The sequence below is a fragment of the Gadus morhua genome, chromosome 2 (assembly GCF_902167405.1).
Source record: "Gadus morhua chromosome 2, gadMor3.0, whole genome shotgun sequence".
In the NCBI taxonomy this organism is placed as follows: Eukaryota; Metazoa; Chordata; class Actinopteri; order Gadiformes; family Gadidae; genus Gadus; species Gadus morhua.
This window is the reverse complement of record NC_044049.1, coordinates 15,136,133-15,160,266: the sequence shown is the minus strand read 5'-3', so window position 1 is coordinate 15,160,266 and position 24,134 is coordinate 15,136,133. Positions and strand designations below refer to the sequence as shown.

Genomic DNA, 24,134 nt, shown 5'->3' with positions numbered 1-24,134 from the left:
CGGTTCTTTTCAATTACGAAGGTGTTAAGTCGTTTGATTGTGCTACAAGAGGTACGTGTTTCTCTTTTATTATGATAATGAAGTGGTTTTGTGTGTTTTCAACATATTAAGTCATTGTCCCCATAACGTATTAGATAGTATTAGACAGATAATTGTTAAACGTTCTCCAAACGTTGTTAGCTGGAAGATAGCTGGCTAGCTCGCTCCCGGTCACTAAATAGCATTATTTGTGGTCGTTTCTACATTGTTGTCATGACGTGGTAATGCAAGAGAAGGCCTGATATCTGAACTATTTATTTTTTATTTTTTTATCTTTCAGATTGACATGTTCTGCCCGTTCTGTGCGGTGCAACTGGGGGACGCTCCCAAGTTTTGCCCGTCATGTGGGCAGAATGTGGAGTTCCTTACACAGCTTCCATCAACTCCATCCACCTCGTCAAGCGAAGGCTGTGGGCCTACAGGTAACATCCCTTACTGTGCTTCCATTACTCTGTGCTGCATCAAAATGTCCCATGGTTTTAGCTGTCAGCAAGGCCACAATATATCAACCCCCATTAAATCATATAAGTTATATCAATTAATCAGCCTGCTGTCTGTGTTTGTGTGTGCCCGTCCGTGTGTGTGTGTCTTTGTGTGTCCATGACTTTAGATGAGGCCTCAGAGGAAGACCTTATCCGGGACCTCTTCAGAAAGGGCCACTCCTCCACCGTTATCTGCGATTTTTTGGAGACAAAACACGGGATAGTAATGAGCCTGAAAACTCTCAAAAGAAGGCTGAACTGAATGGCTCAGGACAGCTTTTGGGCTACAGGGCTATGTGGCAGCCCCTGCAACAGACGCATTCGTTGACCGTCAGACGAGATAATGTTATGCAAGCACTCAGATTCCTCAATCCAGAAAGAGTATCTCTCCGTCATAGGCGCCGATTTTTCAGGCGATCCTATTGCGCTGCAGGACCCAATCAGGTGTGGCACGCGGATGGATACGACAAACTTAAGCCCTTTGGGATTGCCATCAGTGGCTGCATCGATGGGTATTCCAGGCGGCTTATGTGGCTCAGTAGTGGCAGCACCAACAACTACCCTGCAGTAATAGCACGATATTACCTGCAGTGTGTTTCGTTAAGAATGTTCCAATGTTCATTAAGAGAGGACCACACAGATGATTTTGCGGGACCTCTCAGCCACATGTATGGCACTTCAACTGCCAATCAAAGGATTGAAAGCTGGTGGTCCATTTTCAGGAAACAGAGGTAAGTTTGAAGGTGTCAATAGAAGAAGGCAGTCACGCACGCACTCTTAATATTTAATTATTTATGTTTGTGTTGGAAACATTTATACAACACTGAGGTAAATCACTTTGTATACTCTCATTCCATTATTAGGACACAGTTCTGGATGGATCTATTTAGTGACCTGAGAGACAGACACTACTTCGACGGCACCCATGAACACAAGTGCCTTGTACGGTATGTCTTCCTGGGCATTTTTCAGAAAGAGCTTGATGAGCACCGAGAGCTTTGGAACAACCACACCATCAGGCCTGTCCGTCAGTCCCTCTGTCCATCTGGAAAACCGGAGACCATGTACCACCTGCCTCACAGGTTTGTATATAGCACCTGTACTGTCATTTTCATTAAATGCTAGGTTGCATTTTCACTTGTGTAGGTCTATGTATTCGTTACCAAAGCCATCATGATTGACTGCCTATACCTTAGCTTTTGAGATTGAAATATAACTATTCATGAGTTCACTGTTGTGCTTTCTGTGCGGCCTTAGGTTTGGTGGAAGGGATTGTGGATTCCAAGTGGATCTCCAAGTGTTACAGGAGTTCAAAGACCTTCTGCCACCTACAAACAGTTTGTGTGGAGATGATAATCTCCAAGCATATTTTGCCAACTTGGAGAGCAGAGCCAGCTCGCTCCAGCCATCAACTGGCCAGCTGCTGTTGACAATTACCTTACACTTAAGGAGATGGCTGGACTTTAGAATTGCCTTGTTGGATGGTGTGCTCGCTTTGAACTGGGACGCCCCACCTGATGGACCCTGCATGGAGACACCTCCTCATGCTTGACCAGCAGCACATTCCCCCAGTGTTGGACAGTAGTTCATTGTTCATTGGACTAAATATGTAAATAATATGGACATCGTTTTTTTTCTATTCAGTTATTTTGTTCATGTTCCATTTATTTTAGGCGACAGTGGATCAGCATTCCCGGCACATTAAGCAGTACCTGCTTAGTAAGCAGGGAAGCTAGACTAAGGGCCCGTCCACACGAAGCCGAAACAGGCGAAACCGTTACGATCTATCCGGTTTTGCAGTATCTCCGTAAAGACTGAGTCAAGCGAAACCGGGTAGATCTGTAGAAACCCTGTAGTACACATTCCAGGCCCATAATGGGCGCTGCTTCTGCTACAGAAATCCTTGTTGTTGTGAGTTCTGAGACTCCGCGGGCTTAACAGTCATTGGCTAGAGGGTCGAGGGGTGGGGCGTTGACGTCATGGTTTACGGTTTCAATGAACTTTGAAATGCAGGTTAAAACAGTTGCATGTCTGATAAATGGTCTTAACACCTCAAAAGAGACCAAATCCAGGGGAGTTCCTAATTCCATAACTCATGGCTTCCTCAAACTTCTCATATGAGGGTAATATCGGGAGTTTCAATGTGTTTGAGCAGACATTAGCCTCAGGAAACCTTGAGTGTTTCTGGAATGTGAGTTGAGGCTGTGGTGTTAATTTTGCTGCTGGGATTTCTTTTAGGCCTGTTGCAAACATCAGAACGTCCTGCAGGGGCAGCCCAGATGCTTCCTCTGTGGGAGTGGGGAGTAATGAAACACATTAAGATTTATCATCCATTTGTGGACTTCACTTTAAACAGCCACTTTAAATAACATACAGAAAATACCTTTTACAGCGATTAAGTAGTCCAGCCAGTAGCCAAGCACTCTCCTCCTCCTGGCGGTTTGAGCTACCAGTTGGGCTCATTTGTGGACGGAACAGCGCCTCTAGAGTCTCTGCTTTCAGGTCTTCCGCGCTGTAAACCAAGTAAGGCAGGAACAGGGAGGGATGTTGTTCCAGAGCATTGAAAAGGTTCAGGGTAGCCAGGCCGTCCTTGAACCTATATCCAGGTTGGGGGTGAGGGGAAGAGGCAGATCATGGTAAGTTCTTAATGCTATTGCCAGTCACACTGCCAGTAGGACTCTGACATTCATTTGAGTTTCATTCACATTCTCTTTGGAATTCCTACAGAGTAGTCAGAGTGACCTACCTCTGGAAGGAAACATGGTTGCGGTAGGTGAAATACCACTGGATGTAATCATTAACAAATTGTTCCTTATCCTCCAGTGTCCTCAGGCATCGATAGCATCCTCCTGTCTGAAGCATGCTAGCGTGCTTATCTGCAAGTTCCAAGAGTTCTTCCAAAGTTGTTGCATTCTTAATCTAGAGTAAAATAAGAGCAATGAACAGACAAAACTGCACAAATATAATTTGTGTTGATATTCTAAATAATTATACTTGAGAATTCACCAAAAATAATCACCAAGGATGAGACTAGAATATTTTAAATTCCTCTTTGACAGGGGTTTGTATTGGAATGTACATAGAAGTGACACAAAACATGGAAGTCACTGGCTTTATTCCAGTATCACACTGGTTGTAAAGCTACTGGGGTGTCCATATTGTTCATTATTCATCAAAATAATATTTTCTTTTTATTGAATATGCTTATAAACACAAAACAATTACCTCGAGTAGAACATTCCTGAGTTCAGGATCAGGTATGTCTGCAATTAGGGCCTCAATAGTCTTCACCTTACCCACTAGGTAGTGGTAGAAGTTCTCGGAAAAGCAACAAGGCCCGGGACCACCATGAACAATGGACATGGCCACCATTCTTCCAACATGGAAGTACTCATCACCGTCTGCAGCTAATGATGGCAATGTTGCAGGGTTAGTTCAAATTGATTTATAATACTGTCAAAATGTGGCAAAAACCAAATTACCTTTGCTGTCAAATGACAGGTATTTGCCATCTTCCCTGCCTTCAAAAAAACGCCTGTTTTTAATGGCGTCCATCAACAGTGTGAGGAATTCCCGCGTAGGCCCTCCTGTGTCAACAGCGTCCTCAGTCTGCCCGATGTCGTCGGTGAATTTCACCAAAAGGCTACCGGTGGGGTCAAACGAGGACCGCTTAAATCCCCTCAGAGCCCCATCCCAGACATTGGCACGGTTGATGTTGAACCTGCTGCAGTGCTCGTGTCAATAGCTTCTGACAGATTTGACAAAACGTCAGCAGCAGTCAGTCCAAAAACTTGCTCTCTGCAAAAAAAGAACATGTGTGAGGCAGGAAACATTAACGCTGCCTCCTCTTGGTTATGAACATGGTTAAAATAGTAATATTTTGGTAACCCTTCCTTTTACAGTCCCCTAATTACTAGGTATTTACTCGGTAAAAACCTGGTAAATCATAGTGTATTACTGGGTAATTACCACTGGTAATAAGAAGGTAAATACAGAGGTAGTTACCCAGTAAATACATGGTAAATCATAGTGTATTACTGGGTAATTATCACTGGTAATAAGAAGGTAAATACAGAGGTAGTTACCCAGTAAATACATGGTAAATCATAGTGTATTACTGGGTAATTATCACTGGTAATAAGGTAAATACAGAGGTAGTTACCCAGTAAATACATGGTAAATCATAGTGTATTACTGGGTAATTGTCACTGGTAATAAGAAGGTAAATACAGAGGTAGTTACCCAGTAAATACATGGTAAATCATAGTGTAGTACTGGGTAATTACCACTGGTAATAAGAAGGTAAATAGAGGAATTACAGCTGAAGTACTAAGTTAACCCTCCACTATTACCCATCAACTCAACTAACTGTGTAAATTACTTTTTCTTAGTTATTATTCATAGCTACACCCATTTAGAAAGGGTTTATTCGATTTACCTTAGAAACTATGGAATTACTTACCTGGTAACAAGCTCCTGAAGGGAAAAACGGTCTGTCTAGTTACTGGACCAGATGAAATGAGACGGAGAGGTAATAAAGTCTGTCGGCACGAGGACCTTGGATTTATTAAGTAAAGTGGCAACGGTTATACAGAGTCATAAACGTGAGAAATCGAAAATGTCTAAGTCCCTAATCAGCGCTGATGGTTCGTCCGGAGCTTCGCCTCCGTGGAAGGTCTGCTTCAGCAGAAGGTGCAGAGTCTCTGTGTGATACAGTCTTATGCTGTATCTTCCTTGTGATGAGGTGTGTGCGTTTGAGATGTGTATGGTTCTGTGTGTTTTTGCTTGGCCTTGGCTCCCAGGCCCTGCTGTGTATGCGTCCTAACGGGGGAGAGCTCCTCGTGTCTCCTGTTGTGATAAATTAATGTGGCTCTCCCGTTCTTGAGGATGACTGGTGCATTGTCTGAGTGTCCACCATCTGCCAGCCTGGGAAATGGGGCCTTCGGCTCCGGCCTTGACCTGACTATATTCTCATGTATGTGTTATGTGTTAAAAGTTGACTATATTGTAAGGTGACTGCCATGTGATGTGTTCATTAAGCTAGGGTAGGAGTTAGCTATATTTATAATGTACATGTGATGTACTCAGCAGGTTATTTTGCCCAACACTCCGCAGGAACAGTTTTCCTCTAGTGTCATGGTACATCTTCTTAAATACTGGGTACAAAGCCGTTTGTTTCCATGGTGTTACCACGTTATTACCATATAATTTATAATGGATACATTCCATTGTCCATGCAGTCAACACAAACTTGTACCATGTACGTTCTGCGACGTTACCAAGTAAAACGCGACAATTTACCCGGTAAGTAAGCTGAAACTGTACTGTAAAAGGAAGCCTCGTTCGTTTCCATGGTATTACCAGGTTCTTACCATATAATTCGTAATACGTTATTCCCTTTTCCATGCAGTCAACACAAACTTGTACCATGTACGTTCTGCGACGTTACCAAGTAAAACCCGACAATTTACCCGGTAAGTAACCTGAAACTGTACTGTAAAAGGAAGCCTCGTTTGTTTCCATGGTATTACCAGGTTCTTACCATATAATTCGTAATACGTTATTCCCTTTTCCATGCAGTCAACACAAACTTGTACCATGTACGTTCTGCGACGTTACCAAGTTAAACCCGACAATTTACCCGGTAAGTAACCTGAAACTGTACTGTAAAAGGAAGCCTCGTTTGTTTCCATGGTATTACCAGGTTCTTACCATATAATTCGTAATACGTTATTCCCTTTTCCATGCAGTCAACACAAACTTGTACCATGTACGTTCTGCAACGTTCCCAAGTAAATTTACCCGGTAAGTAACCTGAAACTGTACTGTAAAAGGAAGCCTCGTTCGTTTCCATGGTATTACCAGGTTCTTACCATATAATTCGTAATACGTTATTCCCTTTTCCATGCAGTCAACACAAACTTGTACCATGTACGTTCTGCGACGTTACCAAGTAAAACCCGACAATTTACCCGGTAAGTAACCTGAAACTGTACTGTAAAAGGAAGCCTCGTTTGTTTCCATGGTATTACCAGGTTCTTACCACATAATTCGTAAGACGTTATTCCCTTTTCCATGCAGTCAACACAAACTTGTACCATGTACGTTCTGCGACGTTACCAAGTAAAACCCGACAATTTACCCGGTAAGTAACCTGAAACTGTACTGTAAAAGGAAGCCTCGTTTGTTTCCATGGTATTACCAGGTTCTTACCACATAATTCGTAAGACGTTATTCTCTTTTCCATGCAATCAACAAACTTGTACCATGTACGTTCTGCGACATTACCAAGTAAAACCCGCCAATTTACCCGGTAAGTAACCTGAAACTGTACTGTAAAAGGAAGCCTTGTTTGTTTCCATGGTATTACCAGGTTCTTACCAAATTATTTGTAATACGTTATTCTCTTTTCCATGCAATCAACACAAACTTGTACCATGTACGTTCTGCGACGTTACCAAGTAAAACCCGACAATTTACCCGGTAAGTAACCTGAAACTGTACTGTAAAAGGAAGCCTCGTTTGTTTCCATGGTATTACCAGGTTCTTACCACATAATTCGTAAGACGTTATTCCCTTTTCCATGCAGTCAACACAAACTTGTACCATGTACGTTCTGCGACGTTACCAAGTAAAACCCGACAATTTACCCGGTAAGTAACCTGAAACTGTACTGTAAAAGGAAGCCTCGTTTGTTTCCATGGTATTACCAGGTTCTTACCACATAATTCGTAAGACGTTATTCTCTTTTCCATGCAATCAACGAACTTGTACCATGTACGTTCTGCGACATTACCAAGTAAAACCCGCCAATTTACCCGGTAAGTAACCTGAAACTGTACTGTAAAAGGAAGCCTTGTTTGTTTCCATGGTATTACCAGGTTCTTACCAAATTATTTGTAATACGTTATTCTCTTTTCCATGCAATCAACACAAACTTGTACCATGTACGTTCTGCGACGTTACCAAGTAAAACCCGACAATTTACCCGGTAAGTAACCTGAAACTGTACTGTAAAAGGAAGCCTCGTTTGTTTCCATGGTATTACCAGGTTCTTACCATATTATTTGTAATACGTTATTCCCTTTTCCATGCAAACATCAAACTTCTGCAACGTGACAAAATAAAACATCACAATGTACAGAGTTAGTAAACTGAAACTGTAGGCTACTGTAAAAGAAAGCAAAGTTTAATACAATTTAACAGGGACAACTCCCTAACACCGAAAACAAAAACACAGAACCCTGGTGTGGCCCCTCACTTTCGGAATTTATATTTCATGGGGAGCAGCTCTGAGTTGTTTTTCATTTTTTTTATTTTTTCCCCAAGAAGTTGGTTGCCCTCTAAGAAGGCCTTGCAGGTTTTAGCATAATTGCCTACAGTGTTTCCTTCCATGAACACTGGCAGTTGCCCGAAGTCTTCACCTTCTGCACCAATAAAGGTTTCGGCAATGATGGCCGTCAAGGCAATTGTGTTCCTGTCCACGTTCAGTACTTCACAGCTCAGGCTCATGCTCCTGGTGCGCCTAAACTCTTTTAGGACAGCTCGGTACCGTTGCACAACGTCCTCTGGATTCTGAACTACAACACAGATCATAAAATGAAATATAGATTAACATTATTTCATAATCACACAAATATATCAAAAACACTGATTATACATAACTGTCCATTCTGGAGTTAGACGGGTAAATCAACTAAAGTAATCTAGTCTCCGCTCTTCTTCACTCTAGTGTTACATCAATACAGAAGTGATTACACTAAAATATACGTAACTGAATATGGAACCTTGAATATGGTTAATGCACATGAAATTGTGGATTGTGTGTGTGTTGTCACTGATCTTAGCCTCATGCTTAATAGTGTAAGGATCTTTTATGTCACTCCATTCTAGTTTCAATGTAGCGCCCTGCTTTGGTGCTTTGATGCTTTGATTTTAAGATGAAAATGTTCCTTAGACAGAGCTAGGTCCATTTTGCGACACTCTCGTTCAATGATGTTGCAGATTGGACTACTAGTTCAAATAACAAAACTGTTTTTTTGCGTAAATATTAGCAGTGAATAGTAGTATTGAAGCTAAATGTTCATTTCTATTGTATTGCTTTCCAAAAGTAATCCAGTTAATATAATCAATGTTTAAATCTTTCTACCACTATTCAGTTATAAGAAAATACCAATTATATGGGCTGCATCCGGGTCTCTCCCATGCAATGCAATGAAGACCGGTTTCTGTCTAAAATACTTGACCCTACTAATACTTTAATAATATTTTGAATAATATTAAATTAGGAGACAACCAAACAGCACAAGTTATCAGAATTTGTGGGTTATGGAGGCCAAATTAATCAAAGGGTTGGGTGTGCAAACAATTTAGAGAGATCTATGATAACCTACAAGCTACTTATCATCTTTTTCCAAATGATGGAAGTTACCTCTTTTCCCAAATGCTGTGCGGGTTTTCTTGATAGTCTTCTTCTTCTTCCTCTTCCCTCCTTCAGAGGAGGAGGAGTCTGTCTCAGAGTCAGATGCCGAAGAGTCTGAAGAATCCTTAGGCATCCTTTTGTGGGACCCTTACACAGTGTAACAGAAATCGTAAAAAAAAATTAGTTTTCTCTATAGATTTATTTTTTTCTGATTTAGCACTTGAAAAGATCCTCTGTAGTATACCCTTCTTATGCATTTGCATGTTGTAGTGATAGTGTAGTGAATCAATGAATGCAAAAGAAAAAGCAATTTAGACTAATTTAGACCGATAGAAATAGTCTTCCGTGTTGGTTTTGGGAGGAACAGTCTGGATACCTTTTAGAAGTTGTTGAGGGGCCAGTCTTCACAGGGTTGAGACCTTTTTCCCTAAGGAAATCCCGCTCCTCTTTCAGAAGCCGGTTCTCCTCTTTCAGAAGCCGATTCTCCTCTTTCAGTAATTTATAGTCCTCCCGTAACTTAGCCATGGTTGGAGCAGAGCCTTTCGGTTGAATCTCTACAACTAAAAAAGATTCAAACACAAATGTATTTCATACTTATACATTTAAAGATGTATTACTGGATTACTTTTCACAAGCAAGATTTAACATTACCGTACTATTGGTATAATTGGTATTGAATAATAAAACACGCCAAACCATGTGGCCTTTATCATAGCTACACGTATGACAAAAAACCGCATGAAAATCAGTGGTATTTAGTGAGGTATGATTCATTAAATGCGCTGACAGTTCATGCTCCTCCAGCCAAACGGATTACACTGAGTGGAGCGGATGACCACTCCAAAATGGCGGCCCCGCGTCTCGTCAGCGCCAGTAGGCGGTAGCATTCGATGCTCCGTCTATCATATAAGATGTCTATGCAGACAAGCGTGTGCTGGCCGCGCTTTTTGTTGCGTCATCACAAACGTATTTCGGCCGAAAACCGAAGGTGGTCGGAAATTCAGTGCATCCGTACTTTTAAGTGAGGAAAAACCCTTCTCACAATAAAAAAAATAAAAGGTTTTACGGTTATTAGACCCTTTACTATGTAACATTAAATTACCTTCATTATCAGACTGCAGCAGGTCATCAGGGTTTTGGCTCTTGTCGGTTCTTCTGGTTCCTCGTGTCTTTGGCATGACTGCATTAAAAAAATATTGAATATAATAAATTATGTCAAAGCCAAGCCTCATCTCATCTCATCGTCATCCGTTTATCCGGGGTCGGGTCGCGGGGGGAGCAGCTCAACCAGGGGGCCCCAGACTAATGAGCTGTACTCTCTTTTAGCACCTGATATGTACTAGCTAACAGTAGCAAACTTATGGTTTGTGGTTAACTTATGGGGAAATATGGGTCACGGGTCACTAGTGACCGCTTGAAGATCCTCGTGCTCGCTGTCTTACCGGGATTAATAGAGGTATCGTGGTAGTGTTCAGCTGTGTTCAGTCTTCTTCTTCGGAGGCGAATAAATGCGACTTGCAGTCCACGGTCACGGTGATGGAAGATGGAAAGGGGGGGGGGGGGTCCCGGGGGGATACGGATGCATCTGCGTGTATAGAGTGGCGAAGTCACGCCCTGTCCGGTAGGTCCCATTGGCTCTACCGGAAAGGGCGTGACTTCTACCACTCTTTACGTTCGTTATTCGGTCACACTGTTAGTGCGCACTGCGCATGCTCACTTCCACGGCGCACTTTGCAGAGTCCTGAAGGACACCTTTTTTTGTCGTTTTCCGTGCCTGTTTATGATCCAAGTAAGTTTATTCCCTTATATCAACATCTGTATTTTCTACCAAATATGATGTATGTTTCGATTCGCACATATTTTCAATTCTAATTTATCGATTGTTGCGCGATTCTAATGGCGGTTGCTGTTGCCGTGCGCTAGCCTAGCAACTAGAAGGACTGAAATGAAATGTTTTAAACTGCTAATGATAAAGAACACAAAGGCTAACTTGGGAATCAGGCCCTATGTCCAAAATTTCAAACGACCCCTTTAAATACAGTAAACATGTAACATTAGCTGAAATAAAACATAATTTTGTTGGATTAAAAAATCGTACTTCGCGCTATGGCGTTCACGTGATTCAACACGTGATTTTGCCTCAAAGTAAAATGTAGCTAGGAATGCAATTTAGCGATCTAGCAGAATGTTTGAAAAGAATGCCCGCGAAGAGCACCAACCTCCGGAGAACATCTACCGGTACTACAACTGCATCTAATGTTACATCTGTTACATTTTAAATTGTGTGTATTTTTCAGTAATATGACATTGACAAGGGAATTACTGCAGAGGACAGCGCAAGGGGGCAAACGATTAATAAGATGGCTCCAGAAGGAGAGGCTGGTTGCAAGGAAAAAACGATGCCCTGTGTGCAACAACAGAATGCAATTCAAAAGAACCAGCACAACCAAGGATGGATACAGGTGGTAAGAGACGATCATCATTGCTACACTCAGATCAATGTGCCATTAGATTATACTGCATCTTAACATTGTACTTCAATTTCAATTCCCACTCGGAGAACTTGCTCTCCTGTGACGTTTCTCTCTTCTACTACTCACAAAACCATAGGAGGAGCAGCAACTTTGGGACAGTGACACCTGTTTTATTATTTTGGTTCTGTACTATAGCACCTTCCGTTTGAAAGGATGCCCATGAAGTTAAAGTGCATACTGTCAACCTTAATTGTTGAGTATTTAAATCCATATCAAATGACATTGAAGCAGCTTTTGTACATGGTCCTCCCATTTTAGGGCTTCCTATTCTTTGAACAGATTAACATAATGCACAAGTCAAACACCCAATCTCGATCCAATTTAGTATATATATTTCACATACTGAAGAGAAGACAAAAAGCCTGTAGAACATCGCCAGGGAAGATCTAGCCTCTAGTGATGCCTACAGATCACAGATTTCAGACAGTTACTGCATGCAAAGGATATGCGACCAATGACTTAATATGATTATTGTGCATAACGTTAATCTGTAGAAAGGCCAACCACAGGGGAAGGTGCATCACAAGGTCCATCAGAGAGGGCTCAATATTCTCCAGATCCCACATTCCACTACCATCATGGATGACAATAATGCACAGGTTAGGTGCTCGATCTCTCTCACGCTACGAGAATTTGTTTTGGTTACGCTATAACAATGTCCTGTAATATTGCCTAATATTTCAGATACATTAAATCCACATTTAATTTCATCTTTAATCATTGTTGTATTATTATAATCAGGCTGGATTAATTGACAATATGGTGATAGTGTGTTGATAGTTGTCATGGTAGTTGTCATGTTTACCATACCATGTATACCATACCATATATTGTTCTTTTGCACGTTTAAATTTAATATTATTGCTGACTTGATACTCTTTATAGTGCTAATTGTCTTAATTATTATTGCCCTTATTCTACTCTCTCTTTTTGCACAATCTCTGCAGGCACTGCTACTTTTTCATTTCACTGCATTTCATGTATCTGTATGTGACTTAAACTATTGGAACTTAAATGTTTAGTATTTTTTTGTCTCAGTTTGTCACAGGGTTTGAGGAAGAGGCAAGTGGACATGATAGAGGATGGAGTATGTGGGAGCAGCAAATCACTGACCAGGGTGACTACACTTCTGAGGGAAATCTGCGGTGAAGCAATCAGACGACTGGAAGGAAGACGGGAAATGCAAATTGGAGGGAGGAGAGCTTTTGTATCAATAGACGAGAGCAAATTCAGACACAAAAGAAAGGTACGTTTTTGTAAGTAAAATGGTAATTTCTGTTTTGTATAGATCAGTACATCTGAATTACTACAGTATTATAAATACAGTGGTAAAAGGTTTTAATAGTTAAAGGGATAGTTCACCCCAAATGATCTATAATTAATAATCTATAAAAGGTTAGACTCACTTCAGGTCTTGTTGATCAACCTCCATGGGGATGGAGGCCTCGCATATGACCATTTCATGGCCTCATATAATGGAGTATATGTGTAAAAATTTGACACTTAAAAATGTTTCTTTGGAAGCTAGCCCTATGAAATGTTCATATGCCATGCAGTATTATTATCATGACCATGGGGGTGGATCAACAAGACCTGAAGTGAGTAACATAATCAAATGATACATTTTGGGTGGACTGCCTTTTAAGGATTACATTTTGCTTATTTTCAGTACAGTCGTGGACGACGTGGAAACACCTGGCGTAGACGCTCGTGGGTCTTTGGAATGGTAGAAGTGAAGGGGTCCCGTAGACGTCCTGTCTTAAAACTGGTGAAAAATCGATCCAGAAGGCGATTGCTCCCAATAATCAGAAAATATATTAGACCTGGAAGTGATGTGATAAGTGATTGCTGGGGTGCGTACAACAGATTGTCGCATGATGGTTACATTCACTATCAGGTTAATCACCAGAGACATTTTGTCCACCCTGGGAGTGGTGCTCACACACAGCACATTGAACGGGCATGGCGGAATTATAAAGAGGACATCTACAGGTACAGGGGAAACTTGTCAGAGAAGGCCTTGAAGATGAACTTAAGGTTCATCGAGTGGAACCACTGGCTTGGAAAAGAGCATAGGAAGGGCATTCTTGGGCGCTTGTTTAAAGACATAAGAGCATGTTACAAAGTTTAACAACCCTCCCTGAAGTCTAAATGAAGGTGATGAGGTAGTTAGTTACTACAGATGTCCTACCATGTCATGTGCAGTTTCTCTTTAGCTTGTTTCAGCGTAATTATTAAAAAAGATTAAACGACTTATTCTGTGTATCACCATACTGTCTCATAGTTATACATTTACATGGTAGCAACAGTTAAAGCTTTGTTCAGTACAATGTAACTACCATGGGATTAAACATTGCTTTCTTTTACAGTAGCCTACAGTTTCAGTTTACTAACTCTGTACATTGTGATGTTTTATTTTGTCACGTCGCAGAAGTTTGATGTTTGCATGGAAAAGGGAATAATGTATTACAAATAATATGGTAAGAACCTGGTAATACCATGGAAACAAACGAGGCTTCCCTTTACAGTACAGTTTCAGGTTACTTACCGGGTAAATTGTCGTGTTTTACTTAGTAACGTCGCAGAACGTACATGGTACAAGTTTGTGTTGATTGCATGGAAAAGAGAATAACGTATTACAAATAATATGGTAAGAACCTGGTAATACCATGGAAACAAACGAGGCTTCCTTTTACAGTACAGTTTCAGGTTACTTACCGGGTAAATTGTCGGGTTTTACTTGGTAACGTCGCAGAACGTACATGGTACAAGTTTGTGTTGACTGCATGGAAAAGGGAATAACGTATTACGAATTATATGGTAAGAACCTGGTAATACCATGGAAACAAACGAGGCTTCCTTTTACAGTACAGTTTCAGGTTACTTACCGGGTAAATTGGCGGGTTTTACTTGGTAACGTCGCAGAACGTACATGGTAAAAGTTTGTGTTGACTGCATGGAAAAGGGAATAACGTATTACGAATTATATGGTAAGAACCTGGTAATACCATGGAAACAAACAAGGCTTCCTTTTACAGTACAGTTTCAGGTTACTTACCGGGTAAATTGTCGGGTTTAACTTGGTAACGTCGCAGAACGTACATGGTACAAGTTTGTGTTGACTGCATGGAAAAGGGAATAACATATTACGAATTATATGTAAAGAACCTGGTAATACCATGTAAACAAACGAGGCTTCCTTTTACAGTACAGTTTCAGGTTACTTACCGGGTAAATTGTCGGGTTTTACTTGGTAACGTCGCAGAACGTACATGGTACAAGTTTGTGTTGACTGCATGGAAAAGGGAATAACGTATTACGAATTATATGGTAAGAACCTGGTAATACCATGGAAACAAACGAGGCTTCCTTTTACAGTACAGTTTCAGGTTACTTACCGGGTAAATTGTCGGGTTTTACTTGGCAACGTCGCAGAACGTACATGGTACAAGTTTGTGTTGACTGCATGGAAAAGGGAATAACGTATTACGAATTATATGGTAAGAACCTGGTAATACCATGGAAATGAACGAGGCTTCCTTTTACAGTACAGTTTCAGGTTACTTACCGGGTAAATTGTCGGGTTTTACTTGGTAACGTCGCAGAACGTACATGGTACAAGTTTGTGTTGACTGCATGGAAAAGGGAATAACGTATTACGAATTATATGGTAAGAACCTGGTAATACCATGGAAACAAACGAGGCTTCCTTTTACAGTACAGTTTCAGGTTACTTACCGGGTAAATTGTCGGGTTTTACTTGGCAACGTCGCAGAACGTACATGGTACAAGTTTGTGTTGACTGCATGGAAAAGGGAATAACGTATTACGAATTATATGGTAAGAACCTGGTAATACCATGGAAATGAACGAGGCTTCCTTTTACAGTACAGTTTCAGGTTACTTACCGGGTAAATTGTCGGGTTTGCTTGGTAACGTCGCAGAACGTACATGGTACAAGTTTGTGTTGACTGCATGGACAATGGAATGTATCCATTATAAATTATATGGTAATAACGTGGTAACACCATGGAAACAAACGGCTTTGTACCCAGTATTTAAGAAGATGTACCATGACACTAGAGGAAAACTGTTCCTGCGGAGCTTGTTACCAGGTAAGTAATTCCATAGTTTCTAAGGTAAATCGAATAAACCCTTTCTAAATGGGTGTAGCTATGAATAATAACTAAGAAAAAGTAATTTACACAGTTAGTTGAGTTGATGGGTAATAGTGGAGGGTTAACTTAGTACTTCAGCTGTAATTCCTCTATTTACCTTCTTATTACCAGTGGTAATTACCCAGTACTACACTATGATTTACCATGTATTTGCTGGGTAACTACCTCTGTATTTACCTTCTTATTACCAGTGATAATTACCCAGTAATACACTATGATTTACCATGTATTTACTGGGTAACTACCTCTGTATTTACCTTCTTATTACCAGTGATAATTACCCAGTAATACACTATGATTTACCATGTATTTACTGGCTAACTACCTCTGTATTTACCTTCTTATTACCAGTGGTAATTACCCAGTAATACACTATGATTTACCAGGTTTTTACCGAGTAAATACCTAGTAATTAGGGGACTGTAAAAGGAAGGGTTACCAATATTTTTGTATTTTATGGGCCCATTACAGTAAGTACACCATATGAGTGTGGAAATGTGATGGGCATAAGCATGAAGCACACGTTGCAAGCTTTCAATCATTTTTGCCAGATTGTTTTTCTGTTAAGGCGTCATTTAAGTAAAAACATGAAATTCAAATATTTACTTTAATATGGAAACAGAAACCAGGTAAAATGCCCAATGTAATTGGGCCGATTAATATTTCATCTGAGGGAAAGAAAAAAATAACAAGGCTAACAGCATTATTTGTATCAAAGTACCTGTCTTCCACCTGAGATTAGTCGACTTCCTCAACATCTGAGGAACTGCTGTCAATGACAACTGGTGCATATACATTTGTATATGTACTGTGGATAAAAGGAACAATGAAATACTGAAACAAGATTGCTGTGAAATTACTGGAAAAGGTGTTATTTTTGGTACTGTAATCAATTACTTTCCGCAGTCAAATATTTAATGCAAAACCAAAAGCCAAAAAATATATTACTGCACTGAAGAGAACCAATTTAATCCATTATGACTTACTTGTAGAATTCACATGATGTGTTTGGTGATGTGGTCTTTTTGGGTCCTGCTCCTGCTCCATTGGCCTGTTGATGAAAGTAGAGATAACACCAAACAAATTAACAATAATTACATCACCACATCAGTAACATGGAACTTAATAACATTTGATAATAATACATACTTGCCCACCAGATGCCCTGGATGTTGTTGGCAGAGATTGTTTTGGTGACATAAAACACACAAATAATTTGAATCACTTAATTTAAATCAGAATATAAGTAATTGTCCATATGTTATACAGAGGACAACATGCTTGATCTATTCCTTAGAGCAATTTCAAAAATGAATGCTGTGAAATACATGGATATTCAAAAATCGCTAGCACATGTCTCAAAATAGCAGGATAAACTTAAATTTTCATTGGAAGCCGACCAAATGCTTCACAATCATCGGATTCTGAAGATGAGTCATCTCCATAACCTTGGACAAGATCATTATTAGGCTAGATATATCCAAAATATGTGGCAATATCACAACCTCTTTGAATCCCATCAAGGACTCACTCAATTACCACCAACTAGCTATTATTAATATTTATTTATTTATTTACATACATGTAGTTCATTTCAATACTTACTCAAATCCTGAAGAAGGCAGATGTACAGCGTAATCCTTTGGTAGGATTTCCCAATGGCCTCTTTATAATTCTCCAGAACAAAAGGTCTGTCTGTACCAGGTATATTTTCTACCTGAGATCCATCAGGATAGAGAAGCACATATTCTCCATCTACCATTGCGTTCTGATTAAAATCTTGCTGCTTCTTTAAAGCAGCTGGCAAGATTTGTGTTGTTGACCACTGGGGTTCAACATTTAACGGCATGGTTTTCCCTCTTTGAGGTTTTAACCTGTTCTGTCCCGGCAGTATTTTGGTTTTTTTCGCCTATACACATACCCAAATGGAAAAGCTTAGTTTCTGTAGATATGTATTATTTGGCATGTATCATACACACAACCTTAATGACATCAGTTCAGACATGGCTCTAAAGCAATTTTTTTGTCTTCGAAAATAATAGGTCATGATTGAACTACAATAACTAGGATGTGCTTTATATGTAAGGCATATGGCAATATGCCAAATACCTTCTACATCATGCCAACTACACCTGGAAGAAATTTTGGAGTTCTAGGCCTAAACCTTGGGGAGTTAATGGAGTTTTTATGGTGTGTTGTCACTGGCGGCACAAACCTCTCCAAAATGTCTCCAAATGGCCAAATTGTGCCAAATGCATTTACTCTACTTCTGTGACACTGGAAACATTACTGAAGCATTTTGGTGACTATAAAACCTTTCTCCATGATTCAAAACATAATTTTTTCACACATTCATTTGATATGGCCATATTGAGATATTGGCCATATCATGAAAATATGACAAGAACTAAATATGCGCAAAATATGCGCAAAGTGAGTTGTCTGCCGTGTTGACGCAGCTTTATATCTCGGCTCATACGTATCACACCTGGACACGCCTGGCAGCGTTGGCAAGGTAAACTCATTGGCTAGAAGCCCAAGTGATTGATATATCAATAGCCAATACGCTGTCCCTATACTAAAGCCGCGAAACAAAGTAAACAAAGCCCATTGGCCCTTCGAACTGGGAGCGCTCCATCTACTTCACGGGCTGTACCGGGGTGAAAACTGAACAGAAAAAGACGGGGACACTTTTATTTTGTAGCCAGCAAAGTGACGAAAACAAGCATACCCAACAACTCCATACTGGAGGTAGAGAAAATATCGATACGGCTGCGAACGTCTGGATGTTAGTTGACGAACAAAGTTTGGAGATGGTAAACAAATGGACTTTACACGACGATATTCACAAGCTGGAATAATTTTATGAAAAACCATTTGGATGCTTTTGATCAGTGGATTCTCACGGACAATTGGAATATAAATAATTGAGGAATGGTCACATATTACGGTTCTCAGATTGCTTCAAAGGTAGGGAGTCACTGTTTTTTGGCATTTCCGGTTTACCATGCTGGTAAATATCAATATTTATGGTTTTGTGCTCATGATTTATAGAAAAAAACAACCGGATGAATAAATTGTGGAGATTCTACCCTTTCTAACGACGTATAGAATGTCTGTAATGATGAAAGTTGAAGCGGGTTATGTCGCTCCGTAGTGGAAACATATCGTCAACAAACCCAATCGCCCACCGGTGGGCGATTGGGTCTTAAGAGGTCCCATTCTTGGTCCTTGACATGATGCCAATCGAAATCTACAGAAATCAGAAAAGAAGAGAAAAAAAGAAAAACAAACATGACTACTGGGTCTTAAATAGTCACATTACGACCTAAAACCTCTATTAACTTACCTTCACTGTAATGGCCTGTTTCTTTTTAAGCTTTGAAAAGGAGGTCCTCCTCTCAGCCTCTTTAACCTCCCTGAACCTCAAGAATTGAGCTGCTCTTCCTTCCTTCCTAGTCTCCTTCACTAACACACACACACACACACACACACACACACACACACACACACACACACACACACACACACACACACATAATAATAATAATAATAATAATAATGTATACTTTATTAATCCCCCTGGGGGGATTCTTTCTCTGCATTCAACCCATCCAGGGATACCACTATTACTAGTAGTACTACTACACCCGGAGCAGCGTGCAGCCGGGGGGGGGACCTCATTCGGCGTCTTGGGTGGGATTCAAAACTACAATCCTCTGGTTATTGGTCCAGCCCCTTAACGGCTAGATCACCGATGCCCCAATGGCACCCACACACACTGATGCATTTTAGCTATGGTTATTAGTGGGGGTTGATAAATTGTGGCCTTGCTGACAGCTATAACCATGGGACATTTTGATGCAGCACAGAGTAATGGAAGCACAGTAAGGGATGTTACCTGTAGGCCCATAGCCTTCGCTTGACAAGGTGGATGGAGTTGATGGAAGCTGTGTAAGGAACCCCACATTCTGCCCACATGACGGGCAAAACTTGGGAGCGCCCCCCAGTTGCACCGCACAAAACGGGCAGAACTTGTCAATCTGAAAGATAAAAAAATAAATAAAAAATAGTTCAGTTATCAGGCCTTCTCTTGCATTACCACGTCATGACAACAATGTAGAAACAACCACAAATAATGCTATTTAGTGACCGGGAGCGAGCTAGCCAGCTAGCATCCAGCTAACAACGTTTGGAGAACGTTTAACAATTATCTTTCTAATACTATCTAATACGTTATGGGGACAATGACTTAATATGTTGAAAACACACAAAACCACTTCATTATCATAATAAAAGAGAAACACGTACCTCTTGTAGCACAATCAAACGACTTAACACCTTCGTAATTGAAAAGAACCGCCAACCGGATATGGGTCCGTCACTGATTATGGTCCCCCGGGACACATTTCCATTGTCATAACTTGCAGTTCGTTTCCCTATTTGCTCATGTTATGAAGTCGATGCAGGTGTTTTCTGAGTTTGCTTGTGTTTTTCTGAATTTGCAGGTGTTTTTCTGAATTTGCATGTGTTTTGGCATTTGCAGCGCACGTGTTGTGTAATCGATGAAAGTGTTTTCTGAATTTGCAGGTGTTTTCTGAATTTGCAGGTGTTTTCTGTATATGCAGGTGTTGTGGCGTTTGCATGTGTTGTGACCCCTCTCGGCCACCGTAAAAATCCAATGGCAAAACCCGTTGGCTTTTTGTAGAGGGAATCCAGGGCGACGCTCACTTCCGGGTTGGCCAACATACGTCATCTCTCCACCACTCTACTGTAAAAACACATGTTCAAGTTGAATGAGAATAATAATAATAATAATTCTGCCATAGTATTTATTTAGGGGGGGGGGATACAAGTCTTTTGGCCATTCGTAGTGTTGATCAGCAGAGAAATAATTTGTCCGCAAAGACGGTGTCGTCGCTTAGCAACTATAACTATAATATAATATAGCCTATAATATTTCTGTTTATGGCATAGATTTATCCTCAGATTAGGCCAATAAACCAATGGTAAAATAAAAATAAAAACGCTTGATCAAAGGCCCGGCCCGAGTATAGTGGTGGGAAATATCGGCCCGACCCGGCCCGCGAAGGGCTCGGGCTCGGGCTCGGGCAGAGAATCTAAACACTGACTGGAACTACTTAGCAGGTGTCTGTAGGGCTATATCAGGAGTTAATGCACTCACTGCAGCCAATCAGAATCAGAGTATTCCCCCAGACCGTGGTCTAAACAATATTATTCACGAGTTATAAACAACCCCTACACATCAATATTAATGATAACCCTGTGGAAATTGCCATAAGTGAGAGATACAATTTCGCACGTTGAGCACACAGTTGTGTGACTCGTTTATTTAGTAAGAGAGAAACAGGAAATCAAAACGTGCTGAAGGTAAACAAATCCCGCATGGGCTCTGACGTCATGAGACGCTCGTAATCCTTAAAAGGGACAGCGATCCCTGAACCACCAAGATAGTAAACGACATGCCTTACACAATTGAAAGAACAACACATAACAAATACTGTAGGTGAATTATGTTACACTCACTACAACCCATTAAATACGGTATGATTTCTAGATGTCATGGCAACGTCCGCTCGCGACACTGGACTTGCGATCGAGGCATCGACGCGGACGTTCATTCACATAGCCAAAAACAAGAGAATAGATGGCTAGATCAAATAAACATCAAGACATACAATTTTTAAAAAGAACAGATGTCGCAGCTACCCTTTTTTCCTTCGCGGTTTGCCTACAGAGCAGCGCACCTGCATTTAATATATCCGTGTATTGTCACAATTTCTCAGTATCAAAGGTGAAAGTAGAAACGGGTGGCCAAAAGCTGTTGTATTGTTAGTTATCACAGACAATTTTAAGTAGAAACGGGTGGCCAAAAGCTGTCATTTGTTAGTTATCACAGACAATTTTCAACAATGAATGATCTGTACGGCAAATAGCCTACTTCCAATTGAAATACAACATTTAGAAAATAGGCCTACGTGTCCCTGATCACGTTTCAATAGATTAAATAACGTGACAGTGTCACGTATTTTTGTGAGACCATACCCGTACTTCCATGAGTATACTTAAAGGAAGTGTACTATCCGCACTGTCTTCTACGTTAATTTTTCAGATGTGAGTGCTGTTCCAAATCGAGTACTCCGTGGTGCACTAACCGGAAATTACGATCACGTTTGCCGCCGTGGCTCCTCCCCCGCAATAAACATCCCGCTTTGACGGTGAACTCTTTACGCCTAGCAGCTATAAAATGCTATAAAAACTATAAAAACTACAAAATGACTCTATTAATGCAGACTATGTGGGAAATGCGCCGACTTCGGCTCAGCCTGGCTCCGCATCTTTCGCTACGTAGCTAAGATGGCTGCCGTACGGGGGGGAGTGTCCTTCGATCCACACTTCACGATTAGCCCGTTTTGAGTACGGCATCCGGGTCCTTGAAGTATACTTCTTTTCGCCGGATCTGAATTGGAACGTACTGCGTACTCAAATTTTGGCTAGTAAGTACGGACAGTAGGGGTATTGGAACACGGCACTGTACTTACGTGACACAAACCAGCACCGCAAAAGTTTTCTCCCGCTTGAGATGACGTCTTTCTTTATAGGTTCATGGGTCTGATTCGCCGATTCACCCATGCTGGTATCCCCGGAGATTCTCGGGCATCTTCGACAATTTGGCTATAGATTGTCTCATTACACGCTAAATAATATAATTATAGCCTAATTATATATATAGCCTATATATATAGGCAATATATATAATTAGGCAATATATATATATACATACACATAGCATTTGTGGTTTTGGCATAAACATAACTAGGGTGCAGTGGTGTATAAAGTACTCAAAAGCCATACTTAAGTAAAAGTACAGATACCTTACTGGAAAATTACTTAAGTAAAAGTAAAAGTCACCTTTTAGAATAGTACTTAAGTAAAAGTATTAAAGTATCTGATCTTTACTGTACTTAAGTATCAAAAGTACTTTTCTGATATTAAATGTACTTAAGTACTGAAAGTAAAAGTACAAGTAACTGCTGTTAATAAAAAAGCAAAGGGTCAGAATTTTGAGAATAAGTAAGGAATAATCACCGAGAGGCCGGGCAATAAACAGTTTGATATGCCCGGCTCGTGGACGGCTTACCGCCCGAGACGAAGTCGAGGGCGGTAACCTTCCGCGAGCCGGGCATATCAAACTGTTTATTGCCCTGCCTTGAGGTGATTATTCCGTTTATTCTACTTCGCGCCGGCCAACATAATAAAACAATTCAAATACTTTAATAATTAGCCTTTTTCTTATTCGTATTGCATGCTTATTAAATGTATGCTCTGTTTAAGTTCATCTCCCTCGAAAAGTAGTTCCCTTTAGAACTACGGTGAATAACGTTAGCTCAACTGTAGGTAACGCGTTTCTATAGCAACCACACAAGGCTGGATCTGATCTCACTAGTTTAACAACGTTGTTACATTCGTATCAAGTCAGCTTTAATGACGATCGATCAAACATGCACTCCTTGGTTTATTTTTACAACGGACCTCATGTTTGAAATGTATGTGATAGAAAACGATACAAGCGGCGTATTGATCTACTGTGCTCAGTCAGCAGCAAGTAGAGTGTGAAGTGTATAAGATAGTGTTGTAATACTGCGTGTACAAACCAGCCTGATACAAATAGTAGAATTTTGATAGCCCGGGCCCTCGTCCTAGCCATGCATTTGTGTGTTGGCAGTCGTAGGAGTTTTGATCGACGTAGCAACATTAACTAAGCAAGGGGGCTTTGCGAACGTGCGCTGGGACAGCTGATTCGCCAAACAGGCTCGCAGTCTGTGTTCTACCACAGTCCCCGACGTTATTCTCATATCTCTCATGATTCTTTTTTTTTTTTCTAAAGATGAGTTGATTTTGTAACGAGTAACGAAGGTTTCAAGCGAAATGTAGCGGAGTAAAAGTATCCGTTTTCTTCGCAAAATGTAGCGAAGTAAAAGTAAAAGTACAGAGAAATATAAGTAGTAAAGTAAAGTACAAATATCCAAAAAAACTACTTAAGTACAGTAACGAAGTATTTCTACTTCGCTACTATACAACACTGCTAGGGTGCACTGTACTATCTGCGCACACCCTTTCTGAAGCCTCTCTCTCGCTCTCTCTCTCTCTCTGTCCCTCCCTCTCTCTCTTTCTCTCTCTCTCGTACCGTTTTGTGGAGCACGTTCATTGTCTGACAACACTCCCATTCAGAAGGCATTGGTTTACATTTCGTTTTGTGAGGCACGCAAAAAGTCGGACTATCGTACTCTGGAACACGCTTCAATAGATTAACGTTCGTGCGCATGAGCACGCAATCGCGTGATACCGGGTTGGCATGGGAACCAAGGCTTTATTTTCTGTTCCGGGAGAGTTCATTTGGTTTGCTAATGGCGGGGGTGGTGAGGTAGCGTTTGTGCTCCTGAGTGTTGTTGCTATG

At 40.7% G+C, this 24,134-nt stretch overlaps 1 protein-coding gene and 2 long non-coding RNA genes across 3 annotated transcripts; 1 reads left to right on the top strand and 2 right to left on the bottom strand.

Annotated features, from left to right (window-relative positions):
• Window positions 1–831: 831 nt before the first annotated feature.
• On the top strand, window positions 832–1,679 carry LOC115557658 (uncharacterized). The gene is made up of 2 exons (XM_030375642.1): window positions 832–1,252; window positions 1,385–1,679. The coding sequence occupies exons 1-2, from the start codon at window positions 870–872 to the stop codon at window positions 1,644–1,646; spliced, it is 645 nt and encodes a 214-aa protein (XP_030231502.1). The 5' UTR covers window positions 832–869; the 3' UTR covers window positions 1,647–1,679.
• Window positions 1,680–2,708: 1,029 nt separating this feature from the next.
• On the bottom strand, window positions 2,709–3,191 carry LOC115557756 (uncharacterized). Its single transcript, XR_003979243.1, has 2 exons — window positions 2,905–3,191; window positions 2,709–2,809 (listed from the first exon to the last, which is right to left on the bottom strand). It is a non-coding gene; the product is annotated as an uncharacterized LOC115557756 (long non-coding RNA).
• Window positions 3,192–16,383: 13,192 nt separating this feature from the next.
• Window positions 16,384–17,524, bottom strand: LOC115557698 (uncharacterized). Its single transcript, XR_003979226.1, has 4 exons — window positions 17,261–17,524; window positions 16,805–17,103; window positions 16,642–16,706; window positions 16,384–16,463 (listed from the first exon to the last, which is right to left on the bottom strand). It is a non-coding gene; the product is annotated as an uncharacterized LOC115557698 (long non-coding RNA).
• Between the last annotated feature and the right edge of the window lie 6,610 nt (window positions 17,525–24,134).